This window comes from Chlamydomonas reinhardtii, chromosome 1 (genome assembly GCF_000002595.2).
Source record: "Chlamydomonas reinhardtii strain CC-503 cw92 mt+ chromosome 1, whole genome shotgun sequence".
In the NCBI taxonomy this organism is placed as follows: Eukaryota; Viridiplantae; Chlorophyta; class Chlorophyceae; order Chlamydomonadales; family Chlamydomonadaceae; genus Chlamydomonas; species Chlamydomonas reinhardtii.
The window spans coordinates 4,923,904-4,943,132 of NC_057004.1; the positions used below are offsets into that span (position 1 = coordinate 4,923,904).

At 67.1% G+C, this 19,229-nt stretch overlaps 1 protein-coding gene across 1 annotated transcript; it reads left to right on the top strand.

The window, feature by feature from the left end:
- The first annotated feature begins 55 nt into the window (after positions 1-55).
- Positions 56-18,013, top strand: CHLRE_01g034150v5 (uncharacterized protein). Its single transcript, XM_043058691.1, has 32 exons — positions 56-310; positions 761-901; positions 1,147-1,210; positions 1,648-1,722; positions 2,055-2,238; positions 2,461-2,552; positions 2,900-3,018; positions 3,236-3,332; positions 3,686-3,804; positions 4,140-4,214; positions 4,467-4,653; positions 5,019-5,139; positions 5,383-5,483; positions 5,783-5,863; positions 6,084-6,150; positions 6,526-6,740; positions 7,056-8,673; positions 9,043-9,191; positions 9,562-9,817; positions 10,102-10,782; positions 11,045-11,187; positions 11,506-11,676; positions 12,028-12,207; positions 12,567-12,711; positions 12,913-13,112; positions 13,374-13,523; positions 14,122-14,238; positions 14,552-14,659; positions 14,833-14,991; positions 15,512-15,703; positions 16,078-16,167; positions 16,557-18,013. Exons 1-32 carry the CDS (start codon positions 132-134, stop codon positions 17,193-17,195), a joined length of 6,915 nt encoding a protein of 2,304 aa, XP_042928605.1. The 5' UTR covers positions 56-131; the 3' UTR covers positions 17,196-18,013.
- Positions 18,014-19,229: the final 1,216 nt, after the last annotated feature.

The window sequence follows — 19,229 nt, forward strand, 5'->3', positions numbered from 1 at the left end:
GTCGTCTGGACGTGGCAGGCATTGCATGCTCCATATATATTATTAGTATCTGATATCCCATCGCGCAAGAATGCGACCCTAGATAACACAACGACGAGCCTGGCAACCTCCGGCGCCAGTCAGCGCGAATCATGGCTTTAGTCGTATTGAAGTTGGCACTCGAGACGCTGGGCAAATTACAGGAGGGGCTAGGGCCCGGCTACGCACATGGTCGGAATTTGCTCAACGGGGGCGGAGCACCGGCTGGGAGCGACTTCTGCCTCGACAAGAATGTGACCTACGCACATCGGGTTGACAACCCGGAGGGCTGGTAAGCAAGCACACGGCGGAACGGTTTGTAAACAATGAGGTGGCTCCGTCCTTCGCGCTGATCGGCGCAGTCGCGCAAATGGCTTTCCGAACACTCTTCTGCGCACCTTCTCTTGGCCCTGATCATTGAGTCACCATTTTGAGGAAAGCGGAGGTCATGAGCACCCGGCCATTTATTCCGTCCACGGGAAAGCCGCTTCGATGCCTCTGCAATAAAAATAACAGCCTCACTGCTACGCTTATCATTGCGGTGCTTCCAAACCCTAGGGCGGCTGCGCCAAAAGACCCTGCCAGCGCGGAAGACCCCACGAGGGCCCCCTCACGGGAGCCCCCGCACGAGAGCCCCCACAGGACCCCCACCCCGACCCTGCTCCCCCCCACCTGCGGTCCCCACTGGCCCCCACTCCTCGCCCACTTGAACCCATCTTCCCGCCCCCTCCTATCACCACAGGAACTGGTGCCTGGTTCCAGATGGGGGCTTCGACGCCGTTTTCTTTGCGGGGCTGGCCATCGTCACGATGTGCCTGGCGTCGGCGCGCTGGGACGCACTGATCGTGCTGGCCTTTGGCGGCGTCTACTTCGCCTTCTCCTAGTGAGTGGAGCGCGAGGAGTCATGGGTGAAGTCGCGGGCAGCGGGTGGTGCTGCTGTTTCGGCACCGCAGGGCATGTTGGCAGAGGGGATGTTGTTGGGGGCGGGGAAACAGCTCCGAAGCCCGAGCCGGGGGTTGGCCCGGCCGCACCACCAAAGCGCTCACTCCCCAAACACCCCTGAAACTTGCTGGTGGTGACCTGGTGGTGACCTGGTGTCTCTCACGCCCCGTCACTCGCGCCCTGCAGCTACTTCAATCTGGAGCACGTCAGCAATGCGGTTATGCTGTGGCTGGGCATGCGGCCGGCAGACGTGAGTCATCCGGGCGTTGCAGGGCGCCGCGGGTGGCGGGGAGGGGCGCAGGCCGCGCCTGGCGTGCCCGGCGCGGCATTACCAGTGCACGGGGCCGGGCGGCTGGTGCCGCTGGGGCGGGAGTGGGGACCTCGCAGGAGGGGCCGCACGCACACGGGCAGGGTGCAAGACGGCTGTGAGGCGGCGTGGCCACAGTCGCCCACCGCCATGCTTCCCAGCGGGGGTTGGGGCCTCCCGCCCTATGGTTGGATGGCACGCTGGGTGACCGGGAACCGACAGGCGCCCGCGTGCTGCTCCCAAACCCGGGTTTCATGGAGCCATCTACAAAGCGCCCTACCTACTACCTACACACCTCTCGAGTGCTGTTCGTGCCGGTGTGCTGCCGACCCTGCCTCACCGCCTCACCGCCTTATCGACTGCCGCCTTGCCGCCTGCAGATCTTCGTGTTTGTGTTCCTGCCGCCCTTCCTGCTGGACCTGTCCGTGCGGGTCGACTACTTCCTGCTCAAAAAGGTGCGCGCGTGGTGGCTGGCACTGTCGGTGGTGGTGGGTGGTAGTGGGTGGGGAGGTGGGTGGGTGGTGAGTAATGTCGGCCACTGGGCCACTGGTGGTCGTCCGTGCCGGCGGTGCGACACCGCCTACACCGGTGCCACACGGTCCGGCACAGCGCCGAACGCTGTGGGCCGACACTGCTGCCTCCCTCTCCTTTCGCTTCTCCCATCCCATCTCAATCCCAACCCCAACCCGCCTCAAACCCAAATGATCTAAGCCACCGCAACCCAACCCCATCCCGATCCCCCAACCCAAACTCCCGACGCGAACACATCTCCCGCCGCGAACCCCAGGTGGCATTCAACGTGGCGTTCATGGCCTTTGTGATGGTGATCATGTCCTGCCTCATGCTCATCCCCTTCATGCTCTACGCGCTCAACCTGCAAGCCAGCGGCTGGACGGCGGCCCACGTGGCGCTGTTCGGATCCATGATCGCATCCACAGACGCTGCGTCCGTGTCGGCGGTGCTGCGCTCGGGTGCGTGCGTGGGTGGGGTGGGGGATGGGGGGGTTGGAGGCAGTGCCGGGGTAGCTGCTGCCTGCAGGGTGGGGGCAGGAGCGGCGGCATCCAGAGAGCGGTCGGGGCAGCGGGGTGGGCGGGGCGGGTCCGGAAGGCCGAGCAGCTCGGGGCACGGGTTGCGCTGGCAGCTGCCACTCGCTCCTCCTCCGCACCTGAACATTACTCCCCCGCTCTCTGCAGGCGGTGGGCCCGAGATTCTGTCGGTGCTGCTGGAGGGCGAGTGCCTCTTCAACGACGCCTCCTCGCTGACGCTGTTTGAGATCTTCAAGGAGGTGCGGGCGGGCCGGGGCGGGCGTGGGGGATTTGAAAGAGCTGGAAAGCCGGCGCAGAGAGGCCGGCGGGCAGACGGGATGCGGTAGCCGGGCCCTGCCCGAGCGGTGAAGCCGTGCTTTGCAGCAACAGCAGCAGCCGCAGCAGCCGCTGCAGCCGCTGCAGCCGCTGCAGTGGGGTCCAGTGGGGTCTCCGGAGGAGGGAGACCTCCCCATTGCGATTCCCCCAAGTTTGCCACCTGTCTACCATTTCTTAACTAATCGTGAATGTAACGCCAACCCTTGATTCCCTTGTGCCCCCCTGCCTGCAACCTACCGTGCCCCCCTGCCTGCAACTCCCGGCCGCACAGGTGGTGGTGAACCAGGAGCACAACACGCTGGCGCACGACCTGCAGGGCATCGTGGTGCAGACCATCTGGTCCTGCTTCGTGGGCGTGTGCATCGGAGTGGGGCTGGGCATCTTCACACGGTGAGGGAGGGGAGCGGAGGCGGAGGGGGAGGGGGAGGAGGAGGCAGGAGAGGCAGGCTGCAGGGAGGGGTGTGCGGGGTCAGGAGGCTCAGGAGGTGGGCGTGTGCAGAGGCCCTGGGCACGGGCGCCTTGTCACACGCCACACCCACCCGTGATTGAATCAACTCGGTCTCCACACATGAACGGCTGCCCCCCGGACCCACGTGCCTGCCCGCAGCTGGGTGTATGCGTGGATGCAGCACCGCAATATGGAGCCGCAGGCGGAGGTGGCCTGGTCCGTGGGCGGCGCGTACCTCAGCTTCTACATCACGCAGGTGTGACAGGCGTGGGGTGGGGTGGGTGGGGTGGGTGGGGTGAGATGGATTGGTGTACAGGGTTGGAATGCCGACGGGGGCTAGTAGGGACACATGGAGTCGGGGAGGGGGGGCCGCGACTCGTGGAGGCGTGTGGGTGGCGACGGCAGCAGCAGCAGCAGCAGCAGTCTCTGGGGCGGGGTGGGGCACGCCGCTGTGTCGCCGCGCAGGGGTGGAGCGGGCGAAGGCGGGCAGCATGTGCGCGCGCAGCTGCCGATGTGCCTGCTCCTGCTGTAGTAAAGAGCACGCACTTTTGAACCTCGGTTTTCTGAACCTGCCTGCTCCTCTTCCGCCCTGGGCGCTGCCGCTGTCAGGTGTGGTGCCACGGCTCGGGCTGTGTGGGCTCGGTGGCGTTCGGCCTGTACGGCAGCGGCACGCTGCTGTGGGGCATGAGCACCAAGGCCCGACTCAGCGGCATCTTCGACAAGTTCTGGTGCGTGCGGGAGGGTGGAGGCAGAGGTGGCCGAGGTGGCCGGGGCAGAGGCCGGGCGGGAGGGACTGCGAGGGATTGGGGGAGGCGGCGACGGGCGCAACGGGGAGGGGCAGCTCAGCATGCAAAGGGGGTCGTAGCAGGATCCTCCGTGGGTTGCTCGGGGCTCAAGACAGCATGCCTGCCATTGTGGTACGGACTGTGTTGCTTGGCCGACCCACCCACCCCCTCCGCGCCTCCTGCGTGTGTGCGCGACCGGCACGCCCCGGTGCCCTCATGAGGCGGTGACACCTCAAAGCTGTGCGACTGCATCCGCCCCTCCGCCACCCCAATTGCAGGGCGGTGATGACGTTCATAATCAACGGCCTCATCTTCTTCTACGTCGGCGCCTCCGCCGTCAACTTCACCATCCGGTGCGTGTGTGTGTGGGTCCACGCCGCGCCGCCGCCAAGGAGCGACGTGCCGAACAGCCCGCAACAGCGTAGCTGCCGCCCAGTCACTGCCATTGCCTCTGTCACAGCCGGTGCCACAGCGGCTGCCGCCGCTGCATGCTATGCCTCGCCCAACCATTCGCTCCCGCCCTTCCCACAACTCTCGCATCCCCCCCTCGCCCCTCTCTCCCCTGACCACCACCTCCCCCTTCCCAAACAAAACAACAACTGCAGCGCCTCCAACGAGCTGTTCGAGGAGGAGGGCAGCGACTCCCTGGCCATCATCCTTCTGTACAAGCTGCCGCTCATCTACCTGGCCAGCTTCGCGCTGCGCTTCGTGCTCATGTACGCCAGCTTCAAGTTCCTGCAGCTGGCGCGACTCAGCGAGCCGAGGCCCATACAGGAGGTGGCCTTCCTCACGGTGAGCCAAGGCGGAGGTTTGGGGGCGGCGGCGTGAGGGGGAGGGGCAGGGCTTGTTGTGTGTGGGGGAGGGGGCGCGACAACGGGGGGCGTGGCGTGGACCGGGAGGCCGGGGGCTGGGGCGGGGTGTAAATACCATGCTAAACCAAAAAGCTGAACGGCTGAGCTAGCGAAGCCCAGGCAAAGGCGGTGTGAGCCGCGCCTGTGCTGTCGCATGGGCCCCGGGCCCCTGCCTAGTAGCTCGTGCCCCCTCGTGCCCCCTCGTGCGCTCACTCGTGCTTACCCGCCCGCCATCCCTCCCTGCGCCTGCACCTGCACCTGCGCCTGCACCTGCGCCTGCACCTGCGCCTGCACTCGCGCCCGCAGATCGGCGGCCTGCGCGGCAGCCTGTCTCTGGTGCTGGCGCAGTCGGCCGCCACCATGGCCAGCAGCAGCGTGGACGACAGGCGCGTAAAGGCCGAGATCGCCATCTTCACAGCCGGATACGGTGAGAGCGAGCGAGCGAGCGAGCGAGCAGTATCGGCACGGAAGCACTGCAGTAAATAAGAAGGATTGAAAGGACTATAGTTCGTAAAGGACCAGTTTCCAACGTGCGGTTGTGTGTGTGTGTGAGAGAGAGAGGCGGAGAGCACATGGGAAGGCAACGCGCAGCGCGATGCAAGCAGCGCGATGCGGATGCGTCGCTGATGCTGAATTGTGTGTGTCCCCCGCTGCCCGCTGCGCCGCGCAGTGGTGATGACGCTGCTGATCAACGCGCCGCTGGCCGCGCCCGCCCTGACGCTGCTGGGACTGGACAAGGTCCGCCAGGAGCAGCTGGCCATGCGCGGAGAGGTGCGTGCTGCGGCCCGTCCTCGTGTGTGTGGATTTCTGGACAGCCGTCTCTAAACACCTCTACCACTCCACCTGCGCCACCACTCCGCACTGCGCGGCGCCACACACACACACACACACACACACACACACACACACACACACAATCTGCATCGCATACACTGTCCTACGCGTAATGTTTTCCTTGTGCTCTTTAACACACACACGCTCAATTTCTTGCGGGTCTCTTTTCCGTTTCGTTGTTCAACACGCCAAGCCTTTCTTTATCCTTTAACACACACGCACGCCACCCAACGCAGGTGAAGAATCTGTTCCGCAAGTTCACCTCCACGGCCATTGAGGACCTGTCAGCCAACCAGGACGAGGACGAGCTGCTGCAGGTGCGTGTGTGGGGGGGTGTGTGGTGTGTGTGGGTGGGGGGGGGTGTTTGGGTATGGTTGTGGTGTGGGTGGGTGGGTGGGTCTGTGTATGTGGGTGGGTGGGTGGATGGGTGGGTGTGTGTTTGTGTGGGCCACTACAGTATGACTCATGCGCCTCATGTCCCCACCTGCCGCTGCTGACCCGCCCCGCCCCGCCCAACCCCTCTCCCTACCTGCGCAGGGTCTGGACTGGGCCATGCTGGCCCAGGAAACCAACTTCGACCACCACCTGGACAAGGAGCTGCCGGGTGAGCAGAGGGAGGAGACACAGAGAGAGATGTAGAGGCGGAAGGAGGCCCAGTGGGGCGGAGGTGGCGGCGGCTGCGGTTTTGCAGTGGTTGTGATGGGTGGCGGGGCTTTGCGCTATATGCAGCTGTGTTGCAAACACGGTGCATGGATTGGAAAAGACTGCGCTTGTTGCGCCCTGTGGGGTTCGCACTGGACGTCAGCCCACCAACGGCACTCACCCCCTCTTGCCCGACCCCCTCTCCCCCGACCCTGTCCCTCGCCTCCTTCACCTCCCTCACCTCCCTCGCCTCCCTCACCTCTCCCCCGCTCCTCTCCCTCGCCTCCCTCCCCTCCCTCCCCTCCCTCGCCTCCCCGCGCCCCGCATGCGCCCGCAGAGATCCAGCCGCGCGTGCGCTGGTTCGTGGGCACCGCCGGCAAGGTGTGGAGCATGTTCTTCGTGCCGGGCACCTTCTGGATGGCGTTGCGCCGCTGGTGCTGCGGCGGCGGCCCTCGCCGCAGCGACTCGGGCGCCGCCGACGATGACTATGACGCGGGCGCAGCCAAGGCGGAGGCGGCCAAGGCCGCGGCGGACCTCAAGCGCGCCACGCAGGTGGGGGCGTTGTGAGGAGGCAGGGGGAGGAGGCAGGGGGAGGAGGCAGGGGGAGGAGGCAGGGATGGAGGCGGAGGTGGGGCGGCTGCGGTGGCAGCGAGCGAGGTGGCTTGTGCGTGCAGACCAGGCCGCCGGGCTTGCCGGGCGATTGTGTTTTTTTGGTGGGGCCTGCCTGTGATCTACAACCCTCTCCTCTCCTCTCCACTTCCCTGAGTTTCGGGTATCAGCCTTCGTCTGCAATCTTTCCTTGCACCCTGTACGGCTTTTCCAACCATCTTTGCAACTCCCCTCCCCACAACACACCACACCACACAGTACAACATGCGCGATCTGGGTCGGGCCGAGAGCCGCGCGCCCGGCAGCGTCTTCTTCGCCACCAGCAGCGGCGTAAGCACCAGCAGCATTGGCAGCAGCGCCTTCGGCGGACTGCACGCCAGCGGCAAGACCTTCCTAGTCATTCGTGACCAGCCGCGCTCGCGCAGCCACACCGGCCCGCCGGGGCTGAACCGCAGCGGCAGCAGCAATGCCTCCGCGGCGGCGGCGGCGGCGCGCCGCGCGCAGTCCGGCCCCGCGCTGCCGGCCGCGGCCTCGCTCCGCCGCAGCAACTCGCGCCGCGTGTCGAACATGATCATCAGCGGCGGCGCCACCCCCACCATGGGCGCCGCCACCGGGCCCGACGGCGTGCCCGGCGGCAGCGTGGCGGCGGCGGCCGCCGGCGCCACTTTCGGCGCCGCGGCGGCGGGCGGCGGCGGCGCCGCCGGCTCGGAGCGGCAGCTGCTTCGCAGCGCCAGTCGCTTTATGGAGGGCGCGGTGGCGGGTCCCATGATCCGACAGAAGTCGGGGGCGCTAGGCAGCCCACACACGTCGGGCACGGGCATGGAGGGCGTGCCGCTGTCGGCGGCGCCGTCGCTGTCGCCCAAGGGGCCGCCGCCGGCGCCGCCGCCGCTGCAGGCGCCGCCGCCGGCGCTGCAGCCGGCGCTGAGCCAGTCCGACATCCAGCTGACGGAGGTGCCGGCGGCGGCGCCGCCGCCGGCGCCGGCGCCCGTCGCGACGCCGTCCAGCCCGCCGGCGACGCCGGGGGGCATGGATTCGCCGCACCAGATGCCGCGGCACAAGTCCACTGGCGGCGACGACGCCATTGAGGCGGCGCTGGCGGCGGTGGACGGCGGCGGCGACGGCGACGGCGACGAGCCGGAGCGCAAGAGCGCCGGCGGCGCCGCGCTGGCGCTGGCGCTGCCGCCGACCGGCTCCGCCGAGTCGCCCAGCCCCTTTCACAGGCCGCCGCGCAAGGCCCCAAGCGGCAGCACCAACGCCGCCGGCGTCGGAGGCGCCGGCACGCCCGCGGGCTCGCGCCCCGTGTCACGCCTAGCCACCAGCACCAGCGTCGGCGGCGGCCTCGCCACCCTCGCCGGCGCCGGCGCCGGCGGCGCCGCGCCGCCGACGGGCCAGCCGTCTGGCGGCATAGCCTCCGGCGCTTTGTCCCGTCTGGGCATGACCACCGGCACGGGGCCAGGGGCGGCGGCGGCGGCGGCGGAGCCTGCGCGCGCCATGCACCACTCAGTAAGCGCCGGCAGTCTGCTGGCATCCCACCCCGCCGGCCTGGAGTTCGCTACAGCCATGATCGCCGGCCGGCCCGACGGCGGCGCCGCCGCCGACGCCGGCGATGCGGAGGCAGACAGCGAGCTGCTGCAGAGCGTGCTGGTCATCAAGCCCAGCGTCGGCGGCGCCGGCGGCGGCGCGGGCGGCGGCGCCGGCGGCGGCAAGCGCGCGGGCCTGGCGGCGGCCAGCGGCGTGCGGCTGGTGCAGCGGCTGGGGGAGGGTGGCGTCGGCGCGATAGAGGCGCTGCGGGCGGAGCCGGGCGCGGCGGCGGGCGGCGGCGCGCGGCCGCTGGGCCGCGGCTCGGTGCGGCTGGCGGCGTTGGACGCCACTGCGGGTGCGTGTGGGGATGCCGGGCGCCGGGCGGACAACGTGCTTTGCGTGCAGGGCGGAATGGGCCGGTGTGGGGGCCAAGGGGGGCTTGTAGGCCGTAGGCCAAGATGAAGCGGACGACCGCGTCGGTCTGGCCTCCTGCATCAAAGCGCATCAAGTCGGGACCAGGCGCCGTGCGCGGTCGCGACGGCACCCATTACAGACAGGATCCCTCCCTCACCTGCCCCCAAGGTTGCCTGCCGTCTACCATTCCCTTACCTTAGCCTATCATGACTGTAGCCGCCCTCCGCGCCTCCCTCCCTGCCTCCCTGCCTCCCTCCCTCCCTCCCTCACCTGCCTTCCTGCCTCCCTGCCTCCCCACCTGCCGCCACAGACCCGGTCGCCGCGACCACCGTGTTGCCCAGCCCCGCCAAGCCGCTGGGCCGCGCCTCACTGACGCTGCCCTCGGACGGCTCGCGGGCGCTGGGCCGCAGCAGTGGCGTCTTCATCATCCCAGCCAACCCGCTGGGAGCCAAATCCGGCGTGAGTGGCGGCACCTTGACACGCGGGCGTGTGTGGGGCCGGCGTTTGGCCGCGGCCTGTGCCCATCTCGGTTCCTGCGGTTTCCCAGCCTCGCCACGCCTGACGTGCAATAGTGCACCTGCACCGTTGCCCCAGCCTCAGCACCTCCAGCCCAACTGCAATGTGCCCATGCGCCGTGGTCCCAAGGGCGGCTATCGTACGCCGTGTTCCCTGCTATGCCCCCCTGTGTCGCCGCCGCCCTTAAGCCCCTTGCCACCGCCCCTCTGCCTGTGATTCGCTCCCTCACTTTGGCATGGTTTAGCTTGGGCTGGGTTTTCCCCACAAACACACACCTTGCCCCCTACGCCCCTGCTCTCCTGCATCCCTTCAGGCTCACGCCTTCGAGCCGCCCTCGTTGGGCCCCTTCGAGTTCGCACTGCCCGAGGACGAGCAGGCGGCGGCGGCGGCGGCCTCGGCGGCGGCCGAGGGCGGCCCCGGCTCCAAGCGACTGATGCAGGTGCGGGAGGGCGAGCCGGCGGCGGCAGAAGACGGCGGCGGCGGTGGCGGCGGTGGTGGCGGCCTGGGCCGCAGCTCGGCGCGCCCCGTGGGGCCGCTGGGACGGGCATCCATCCGCATGGGCCGGCCAGGTGCGCTGGTGTGAAGGGGTGGGACTGTTGAGGGGTGGGGCTGTGGGAGGGTGGGGACGGGGATGGGACGGTACGGCACGGGAGCAGCGCTCGTGGAGGAGTCGGCGTGCACCGCTCAGGGGCACAAACACGGCAGCGGCGGCAGCAGCGGCAGCCGTGCGTGGCCAAGGCGGGCGCCGCCTGCGACCACCGGGGATTGCATTGCGCCTCGTCGGCACCGCATGTGCGGCTCCTCTTCCTCTTTCTCGTCATAGTCCTTACGGCCCGCTCGTGCTGGTCCGCAGGCCTGTCTGCGGCGTCCGTGCACCTGGCGCGAATCTACGATGCTGACGGCGGTGCCGGCGGCGGCAGCGGCACCGACGGCGGCGGCGGCCCCTCCCGCGCCTCCGGGCGCCTTCCCACCCCCGGCGGCGGCGGCACCGACGGCGGCGGCGGCGGCGGCGGCGGCCTGGCCCGCTCCTCCGCGCGCCACCCCGCCGACGGCACGCCGGGCCTGGGTCGGGGCTCGGCGCGCATGAACGACGTGGTGGCGGCGGCGGCGGCGGCGCAGGCCGGCGAGCGGCCCTCCCTGGCCTCGCAATCGCAGTCGGCGTCTGTCGCCGGCAACGGCATCCTGGCGCAGGTCGCGCTCATCAACCACCACCGCGACGGCGGCGGCGTGGGCGGCAGCGGCGGCGGCGCCGCCAACGGCGGCGCGAACGGTGGCGTGGGCGGCAGCGGCCACGGCCAGCACGGCTTTAAGGCAGTGGCGAATGCGGTGCTGCACGGCGCGTATCTGCAGTCGCTCGTGCGGCGCTCCGCGGGCGCGGGCAGCCGCGGCGGCGCGGCGGCGGCGGCGGCGGGCGGCGGGCAGTACTCGCGCGAGGGCAGCGGGCGCGGCACGGAGGGCGTGGGGCTGGGCCGCCGCACGCGCATGGCGGAGACGGCGGCGGCACTGGCGCGTGCGTCCGCCAGCGCCGGCCGTGGTGAGAGCGGGGCGGGCGTCGTGTGGGGGGTATGGGGGTGAAGGCGTGGCCTGGGCCAGCATGGAGGGCTTTGCGCTCGCCGACACACCCTCTGACACAAGCTCCTGACATGCCCTCTTGAAACACCCTCTGACACACCCTCTTGACACACCTTCTTGACACACCCTCTTGACACACACTGGACACACACCACGACGCACACCCTCTTTTCACGCCCTCTTTCCACACCCTCTCACACCCAAACACCCACTCGCCCATCCAGACCTGGAGGGCGGCGGCGCCCCCCTGCCCGACACGCTGGACTCGCCCCTGCTGGTGGAGTACCGCATGCGGCTGCTGTCGGGCCTGAAGCAGTACTACATGCAGAAGCACGCGGAGGGCAGCCTCAGCCCCTCCGCATACAAGGTGCAGCGGCAGCGGGGCAGGGCGGGGGGGGGGCAGGGGGCAGGGGGCAGGGGGCCGAGGGGCAGGGGGGCAGGGGGAATGATGGTTGGTTGTGGAGGGTAGGGGGCAGGCGTGTGTGTGCACGTGTGCGTGTGTGGGGAAGCACGCGCGGGGTGGGAGCAAACAGCCTGCCGCGTGCAAACACATGATACAAACACAGGCGCACCGGCCGCGGTGTACCGTACTGCTTGCTTCCGCACTTTAGCACGCACGGTGCCGACACCCTCTCTCCCTTTTTGTGCTTCTTTTTCTCCTGACACACACGCCCACGCTCCGCAGGTGCTGTCCTACGTGGCGGACCAGTCCTACCACCATCCCGAGAAGCCGCTGGCGCTGTGGGCCATGGTGCGTCAGGAGGTGGGCGCGGGGCTGCTGCTGCAGGCCGAGGCCACCGTCTACTTCAAGCTCAAGCACTGGACTGCGGGAGCCAAGACCTCCAACAACGCCTTCGTGAGTGTTCGCTTGTGCGGCGCGCTGGCGCCGTCTTGGGAGCTAGCTGCTTTGTGAGGGGCGCTGCTGCGCCCTGTAGAGTGTAGAGGGGCGTTGCCGCGCTGCCGGTTGTCGCCGTTTGCTGAAGCGCCTGGGGCACTCAAGAGCCCCTCACACAAGGGCTGTCGTGACTGGACAGCGTTGCGTGCCATCGCCCTTTCACAACGTTCCCAGCCCCGCACCCCCCAAACACCACCGACCCGCTTCATCCCCCACAACCGCACCCCCACACACAACCACACAACCGCACCCCCACACAACACTCGACACACACCCACGCAACCACACACAACCACACACACACCCTCCCAGGTGCGCGCGGTGGTGCCTCGTCTGCTGGTGCCGTTCGTGTGGCTGCTGTCGGGCCACATCAGCGCCACCACACTGCGCGGCCTGGAGACGGCGGTGGAGCTGTGGGCCAGCCTCACGCAGTCGCTGCAGACCGAGTGGCTGCAGTACAGCGGACTGTACGGAGAGCTGCTGCTGGAGGAGGTGGGGAAAGGGGGGAGAGGGGGTTGCAAAAGGGGGTTGGCAAAGCGGTACAGGATGCACTGGACACTGCAGACAGGGGGGGTTATTTGGCCGAGCCCGAAGGTATAGGTCCCAATAGTCAAGGAATTGTCGGGGGCCCGGAGGAGGGGCAAAGTAGGGGCGGAGGTTGCCCGCACCGTCCCTTGAGGAAAGGGTCATCGTATTACCATACCAACTGCCGCAACGCAAATGCGCACGCTCCCCTTTCCTTCCAATTCATACACCACGTACAAATACACACACATGCGCGCAACACACAAACACATTAAAACTGCGTCTGCGCTCTCCCTCAACCCACGACGCAACGCACACACCCACAGGTCCAGCACGACGCCGACGGCGCCTGGTCTTACATCATCGAGCGCCGCATCGAGGCGCCCAACAAGTTCGGCGCCGTGCAGACCCACCGCGCCACCATCGAGCTGCTCACGCAGCAGCAGAACTTCGTGCGCGACATGAACGCAGGTGCGTCGGCGCGTGCGAGTGCGAGTGCGGGTGTATGCAAATGGGTCTGATAAAATGACTGGAGTCGACACGCTTTTAGCAGCGGATGGCACGGCGTTGGATGTAGGATAACAGCCATCTGCCAAACCAGTGCGCCCGTGTCTTGTAGTGTATGTGTGTATGCATGCTGATTGCTTTTGTGTGTGTGTGCGCCCGCTGCAGGCGGCATGATTGACGAGGCCGAGTGCCGCAAGATTGTGGAGGTGGTGGAGCGGCGGCTGCAGCTGCTGGCTCGGCGCGGGCCGCGCTGGCGGCAGCCCACGGTGACCGAGGTGCTGTCCAACACCGCCTTCCTGCGCGGCGTGCCGCAGCGGGTGGTGGAGTGGATCCGCAAGAACTCCGTGATGCGCGTGCACCCGCAGGTGTGTGTGTGGGTGGTGGGTGGGTGCGTGTGTGTCAGAGAGCACAAGTGCGTGCGCGTGTATGTCCCAGATGGGAGGAGGTATGCGTTCGTGGAAGAACTACCGCCTCTTTAGACAACAACGCACGCACGCGCACGCACATACACATGGTCCTAGCACACCATGTCTTTGCTTGTCCCACACACACACTATCTGGGCGGGCTTTCGTTTCGTTTTTTAACAGACACACGATCACACTTCCCACGCTACCACACCCCGCAGGGCGAGGCCATCTGGGACATGGGCCGCAAGTTCCCGGGCTCGGAGCCGGACGGGCTGATTGTGGTGATCCGCGGTGTGGTGCGCATGATGGCCGACCACGACGGCATCCAGGTGCCCTACTACCTGGGCGCAGGCGGCGTGGGAGGACTGGTGAGTGCTGGGGGGGTGGGGGCGGCGTGGGAGGACTGGTGAGTGCTGGCGGGGTGGGGGCGGCGTGGGAGGACTGGTGAGTGCTGGCGGGGTGGAGGCGGCGTGGGAGGACTGGTGAGTGCTGGCGGGGTGGGGTTACATTCATGATTGATTATCCTTAAAATGAAGGCGTAGCCAGGAATGGGGGGTGGGGGTGGGGTGCGGGCGGGCATCGTGAGGGCCAGTGGGCGGCCGCCTGGGGAGCAGGTTGGGGCGCGGGCGGCAGGGGGCCAGCCCTGCACGGTGCCAGATGCAGGCGTGGGCCCGCGGCACTTGGCGGGATGAGGCGGGAGGCGGGGGAGGGGGGACGAGGCGGCGCGGGCGGTCTTGGGTGCTTGTGGTGACGGGGCCTGCAGGAGCACTAGAGCACAAGCAGCACAGCCCCTCTGCCGCCTTCGCCGCGTGCCCCGTCTGCAAGCGCTGACGCCTTCTCCGCCCCCGGCCTACCTGGGTTGGGCGACAATGCCTTGACTAATGATAACCTACTTCTTTGGGCAAATCGGGCAAGTAATCCCTCCCTCCCCTCCGCTGCCCCCGCCCCCGGCTTCCCGCCCTCCAGACGTCGTGTGTGCTGGAGGCGCACGTGCCCGGCATGAGCTCCGCCGCCGCCTACGCCGAGGGCAACGCCATGGGCAAGGGGCCCGTGGTCATGCACATCCCCTGGAGCCTGCTGCAGGTGGGGGCGCCAGGCGTTGTGCGGCGCCGTGCGTGTTTTGATGTGTGTTAATAAAGCACCGGGGGGGAGAGGGGTTGGAAGTGATTGTCTTTTGTCTGGACCTGTCTTTCCCGAGCCGACTGAGCCCTTGCCCTTGCCCTTGCCACGTACTGGTAACCCCTGCCCACGTCCGCCGTCGCCCGCTCGTGCCTGCTCTCCTGACTCCCCACCTGCCTTCCCCCGCATCCAGCCATCCTCCTTACCGTACCTCCTCTCCCGCCCTTGCGCCCACCTCACCCGCCCGCCTCTCCCGCCCCCTCGCACCCCCCGTCAGGTGCTGCGGCGCTTCAGCCGTGAGGAGGGCCTGGCGCCCTACCAGGCGCTGGAGCTGCAGCTGTACCGCACCGCGGCCGCCTACGTGCTGGACATACTCAAGCACCAGGTGGGTGGGGTGGCGGGGTTGTAGATACCAGCCCAAATGAAGCCGAACCCAATGCGAAAGAGCGAGGAGGACAGCGTGGCCTAGAAGCCCCTCTACGCCGTAATATGCTACTCTGACTTTCCCACCTCACACAAACTCACGCACGGTTCACACGCATTCACGCCGCCACACAGGTGTCGCACCAGTTCTCGGCCTTCATCCGCTCCTCCATGCTGACCATCCTGCTGTCCAAGCGCGGCGACGCGCCGGCGGTGCGGCGGCAGCGCATGCGGCTGCTGCTGCAGCCCGCCTCCGTGTCCGAGCACGTGCACCTCGACGGCGGCATCGACTGGGTGGGTGCGGGCGTGGGTGCCGCCGGAAGCTTCCTCCGTAGTTGCCGTTGTGGCCCACACGCCAATCCAGCCCAACCAACGCCAACTGCCCTTGTACACCCGGTCCCCCTCCACATCACCCTCCTCCTCCTGTTCTCCTCGTACTACTCCTCCCCGCCTCCCTCACCCACATCCCCCCGTCTACCACTTCCTTAACAAGTCATGAATGTAACCCCCCCCATCGGTAACAACGCGGCTGCTATACTACTGTACCTGGCTCATGAATGTAACCCCCCCCGCTCTATCGCATTGGGTTTGGTTTAATTTGGGCTGGTATCTACAACCCCCCCCCCTAAATTTCTCTATACCAATCCTTGCAACCCCCTCCCCCCCACACACACACCTCCTCTTTCCCCCCTCACCGCCCCCCTCACTCACCTCCTCCCTCACCCACGCCCTCGCCCCCCTCCCCCACCTTCCTCACCCACCTCCCCCACCTTCCTCACCCACCTCACCCACCTCCTCGCCCCCCTCCCCCCAGATCTCGGAGCTCATGGTGCAGCCGGAGCAGGTGGTGCGGCAGCTGCTGTCGCCCGACTCGCCGCCCACCACACAGGCGGCGGCGGTGGCGGCGGTGGCGGCGGGCGCCAGCGGCGGCGAGGCCATGGCCAGTGCCAGTTGGCTGGAGGCCATGTACAAGGCCATTGCGGCGTCCACCGTGGCAGTCGTGGACGTGAGTGTGTGCGCGTGTGTGTGTATGTGTGTGTGTGTGTGTGTGTGTATGTGTGTGTTAAAGAGCACAAGGAAGTATTACGCATTCGGGTGTGTGTGTGTGTGTGTGTGTATATGGGGGGATGGGAGATGGGGGTGAAAGTTGTCGGTGAAAGGCGGGGTGAGCAAATCATTCAGTTTGACGTGCCGAACCCCGGGAGGGGAAGGGGGGCGGCGGTCGGGTTTGCATGCGCGTCACCTCCGGAGTTTGCGTGTCTCGTGTTTCACACTCGTGTGTTTTACAGTCGTATGTGTATTTATAAATGTGTATGTGTGTGTGTGTGTGTGTGTGTGTGTGTGTGTGTGTGTGTTCACGTGCGGCCGCCGCCGCTGCAGATCATCCGTGCCGCCATCAAGGACAGCATGCTGCTGGTGCTCAGCCCGGGGCAGGGCATCGTGCAGCGCACCACCATGGTGCTCATACAGGTGGGAGGGAGGGAGGGAGGGAGGCAGACAGGCACGATCGATGCGGTGGACGTGTGCTATAGCTATAGCTGTAGCTATGGGGGCTAGCGGTGGAGGCGCCGGTGCCGATGCCGCCACGACGCGAAAGCGATCGGTCGCCCGCCCCCCGCAACTGCGACATACAACCCGCTCCCGTGACCCCACCGTGACCCCACCGTGGCCCGCTCCCCTCCTGGACTTAACTCCTCGTTGCATCCCCTGCCTGCCTCCCGCACTGAGCCACTTGTGAGCCGCCGTCGTGCAACTCTTCACATACCTGGAACCCCAACCCTGACCCCAACCTCTGCCACGCCCCCCCCCCACCCCCACCCCACCCACACACACACACACACACCCACACACACACGCAGGGCTCGCTGCAGCCAACGCCGCTGCTGGCCAAGGCCGACGGCAGCGGCGGCGCCGGCGGCATGGGCGGCCCCTTTGTCATCAGCGCCAACGAGAACCACATCGCCCCCAGCGTCATGGTGTGGGTCAGCGACTTCTTCGAGGGTGATCTGGTGGCCCAGCGGCCGCTGGAGGTGGTGGCGGGGCCGCGCGGCGCCACGCTGCTGGTGTGGGGCGTGGACCCGGAGGACCTGCTGCTGCCGCCGCCGCCGCCCGCGGTGGTGGCGGCGGTGATGGGCAGCAGCGGCAGCAGCAAGCGCCGCGACGGCGGCGAGGGCGCGGCAGGAGCGGGTGCAGGAGCGGGTGCAGGAGGGGGTGGGGCGGCGGCGGTGACGACGAGCAAGAGCGGCAAGCTGCTGACGAAGGAGAACAGCGGCGGCCTGAGCGGTGCGGCGGCGGTGGCGGCGGCGCTGGGGCTGGGCGGCGGCGGCGTGAACGGCGGCGCGCCCAAGCCTCTGGAGGTGGTGCGGGAGTCGGTGACGGAGATGTCAACCGTTGGCACGCCGCCGAGTGAGGCCCTGGCGGCGGCGGCGGCGTCAGCAGCGGCGGCGGCGGGTGGCAAGCCAGTGAATGGCAGCGCAGTAGGCAAGGTGCCCGAGTGAAGGGTGTGTGCTGCGGTGGCGGTAGCGGCGGCGGATGCGGGTGGCCACGCGTCGAGGGGTGGCATCGTTGGTGTGGAGGCGCTGCGCGGGTGGGTGCGGGGGCTGTGATACCGGTATGGTGTCTCGGATGGGCTGCTGTGTGCATGTGTGGGCGCGGGTGTGGCTTTAAGATGCTTAGGGAGCCGCACAACGGATAGCATGTGTGTGTGTTGATGCCGCTAGGCGCAGAGTGCAGACGGAATGCCTGGAGGGGGCGGCGGCTGGAGAGGGCGGGCATTGGTGCTTTACACACGTACGGACAACAGCGAGCGGGGTTGTGACCGGGAGGCAGGTCTTCATAGAGAAGCACGTGCGTGTCGGGTTGTTGGCATTTCGCACGGACCTGAACGAAGACATTGACAGCGAGCTGCAACAGCGGTGGGTGCGGACTTCCAAAGACGCCAGGGTTGCTGTGTGAGCCAGGAGTGCAGTCGCCGGTGTCAGTAGAAAGTGACTTCTGCCCTATCTAGTAGCGGTCGGCTGCTGCCAAGCGCGTGCACGTTCGGTCGGTACTTCACTTGCCCCCGGCGGTTGGCAGGTGGCACTTGATGTTGCGCAGCGTTGGACTGGAAGGCGGGGTGTGATGTGGTGAGCGGGTGGGAGGCGGAGCGACCGCGCAATCACCTGCATTAGAATCTCGGCACCCGGCGCCGTGGCCTTGCGTGTGTAGGAAAGCACGGTTGGTGCTTGGGTTGGTGCCGCGGGGTTTTAGTGGATTAAGTGGAAAGCATGTGAGTGCTGGAGCTCTGCCAAAGATGCCCTTGAATGAATCGAGGTGCCAGGGCCAAACTCGTGCACTTCCTTCTCGCCTGGGATGGAGCCACGCAGCCTACAGGGGACAGGGGCTGTCAAACGCTGTGGTCCTGAAGACCTGAAGGCTAATACCGGTGCCCGCACACCCTTTTAGCGGAGTGCTGTCGAAACGCGAACCCTTGTGTTAGCAGGATCGAAGTCCCAGCTGCTCCATCCCCCTTCTCTGCACTGTCGCATTGGCGTGCACAATCCCCAAGGCACGAAGCCCACAACACAAGCCTCAGCCGACCGCCCGGCACCCCTGCTTCCGCACGCCGCCGTGACCGTCCGGTACAAACGGAGGGTTACACGTCACAGCCTGTCGCTGGAAAGAACGCGTATGGTAAACGAGGGCGGATTGGCAATTCATGTGGCGTCGAATTGCTTGCGAGGTAGCCCTAGCCCGTGGCCCCAGCCGGCTGGTCCCCTCTCCCCTTGCGTCCTGCGGACTGCCAACACCACCTCCTTGTTCCCTACCTTTCCATTCACAGCAACCATATCGTAACTAACTCAGTGCCCGCAGCATGCCATCGCCCACACGTCAGCCATCGGGACGTCCTGCGGGGGCCCGCCCCGGCCCCGTCGTATCCCGCCGCCAGCCCCGCGAATGCATGCCAAATCCCCATCTGGCCCGCCGAGTCCCCGCCTGCCCGAGCTGAAGCCCCACCTGCGCCTGCCATCACCCGCACCTCGCCCGTCGACGTCTCCATACGTCTCCATCTGCCGAACCAAGCCTGACCAAGAAGGCTGCCGTGAGCACCCTCTGGCCCACCCCGCGGAGCTCTAAGCCCCTCCAAAGCAATACAGCGTACAACGTCCCTCCCATCCCGTAGTCATTGATTGATTGAGAATTGATCGGAAATCCTCCATCATGACCCCCAGCAATCTCAGGCATTCTCCAACCCGATGTACGGATTATGCCACTGAGCGTTCGTTCAGATTGTTGCAAGCTTGCGAGCCTGCGTTTCGTTTCCCGCATGAATGTGTCGAGTTAGCAGACTTCCAAGTCATGCTGGCGGCGAGCGGCGAGCGGCGAGACCGGGATACCGAGATGGCTTGAGGCAGCTCCCTTCAGCATAGTTGCGTGTATCCTGACGCTGGGTGACACAAATGCTCTGGTATCACAACAGGAACGTGGAGCGGTCAGCCTGACATATCAAAAGCCGGGCTGGGAACTTCATGGCCTCGCAAGTTTTGCAAACT

Excerpts from the sequence above, each read along its gene's own strand:
- CHLRE_01g034150v5 (XM_043058691.1), top strand. The coding sequence starts at position 132 with ATGGCTTTAGTCGTATTGAAGTTGGCACTCGAGACGCTGGGCAAATTA. Across the intron at positions 12,208-12,566 it reads GAGAGCTGCTGCTGGAGGAG|GTCCAGCACGACGCCGACGG; the intron begins GTGGGGAAAGGG and ends ACACACCCACAG. Across the intron at positions 13,113-13,373 it reads TGATGCGCGTGCACCCGCAG|GGCGAGGCCATCTGGGACAT; the intron begins GTGTGTGTGTGG and ends CACACCCCGCAG.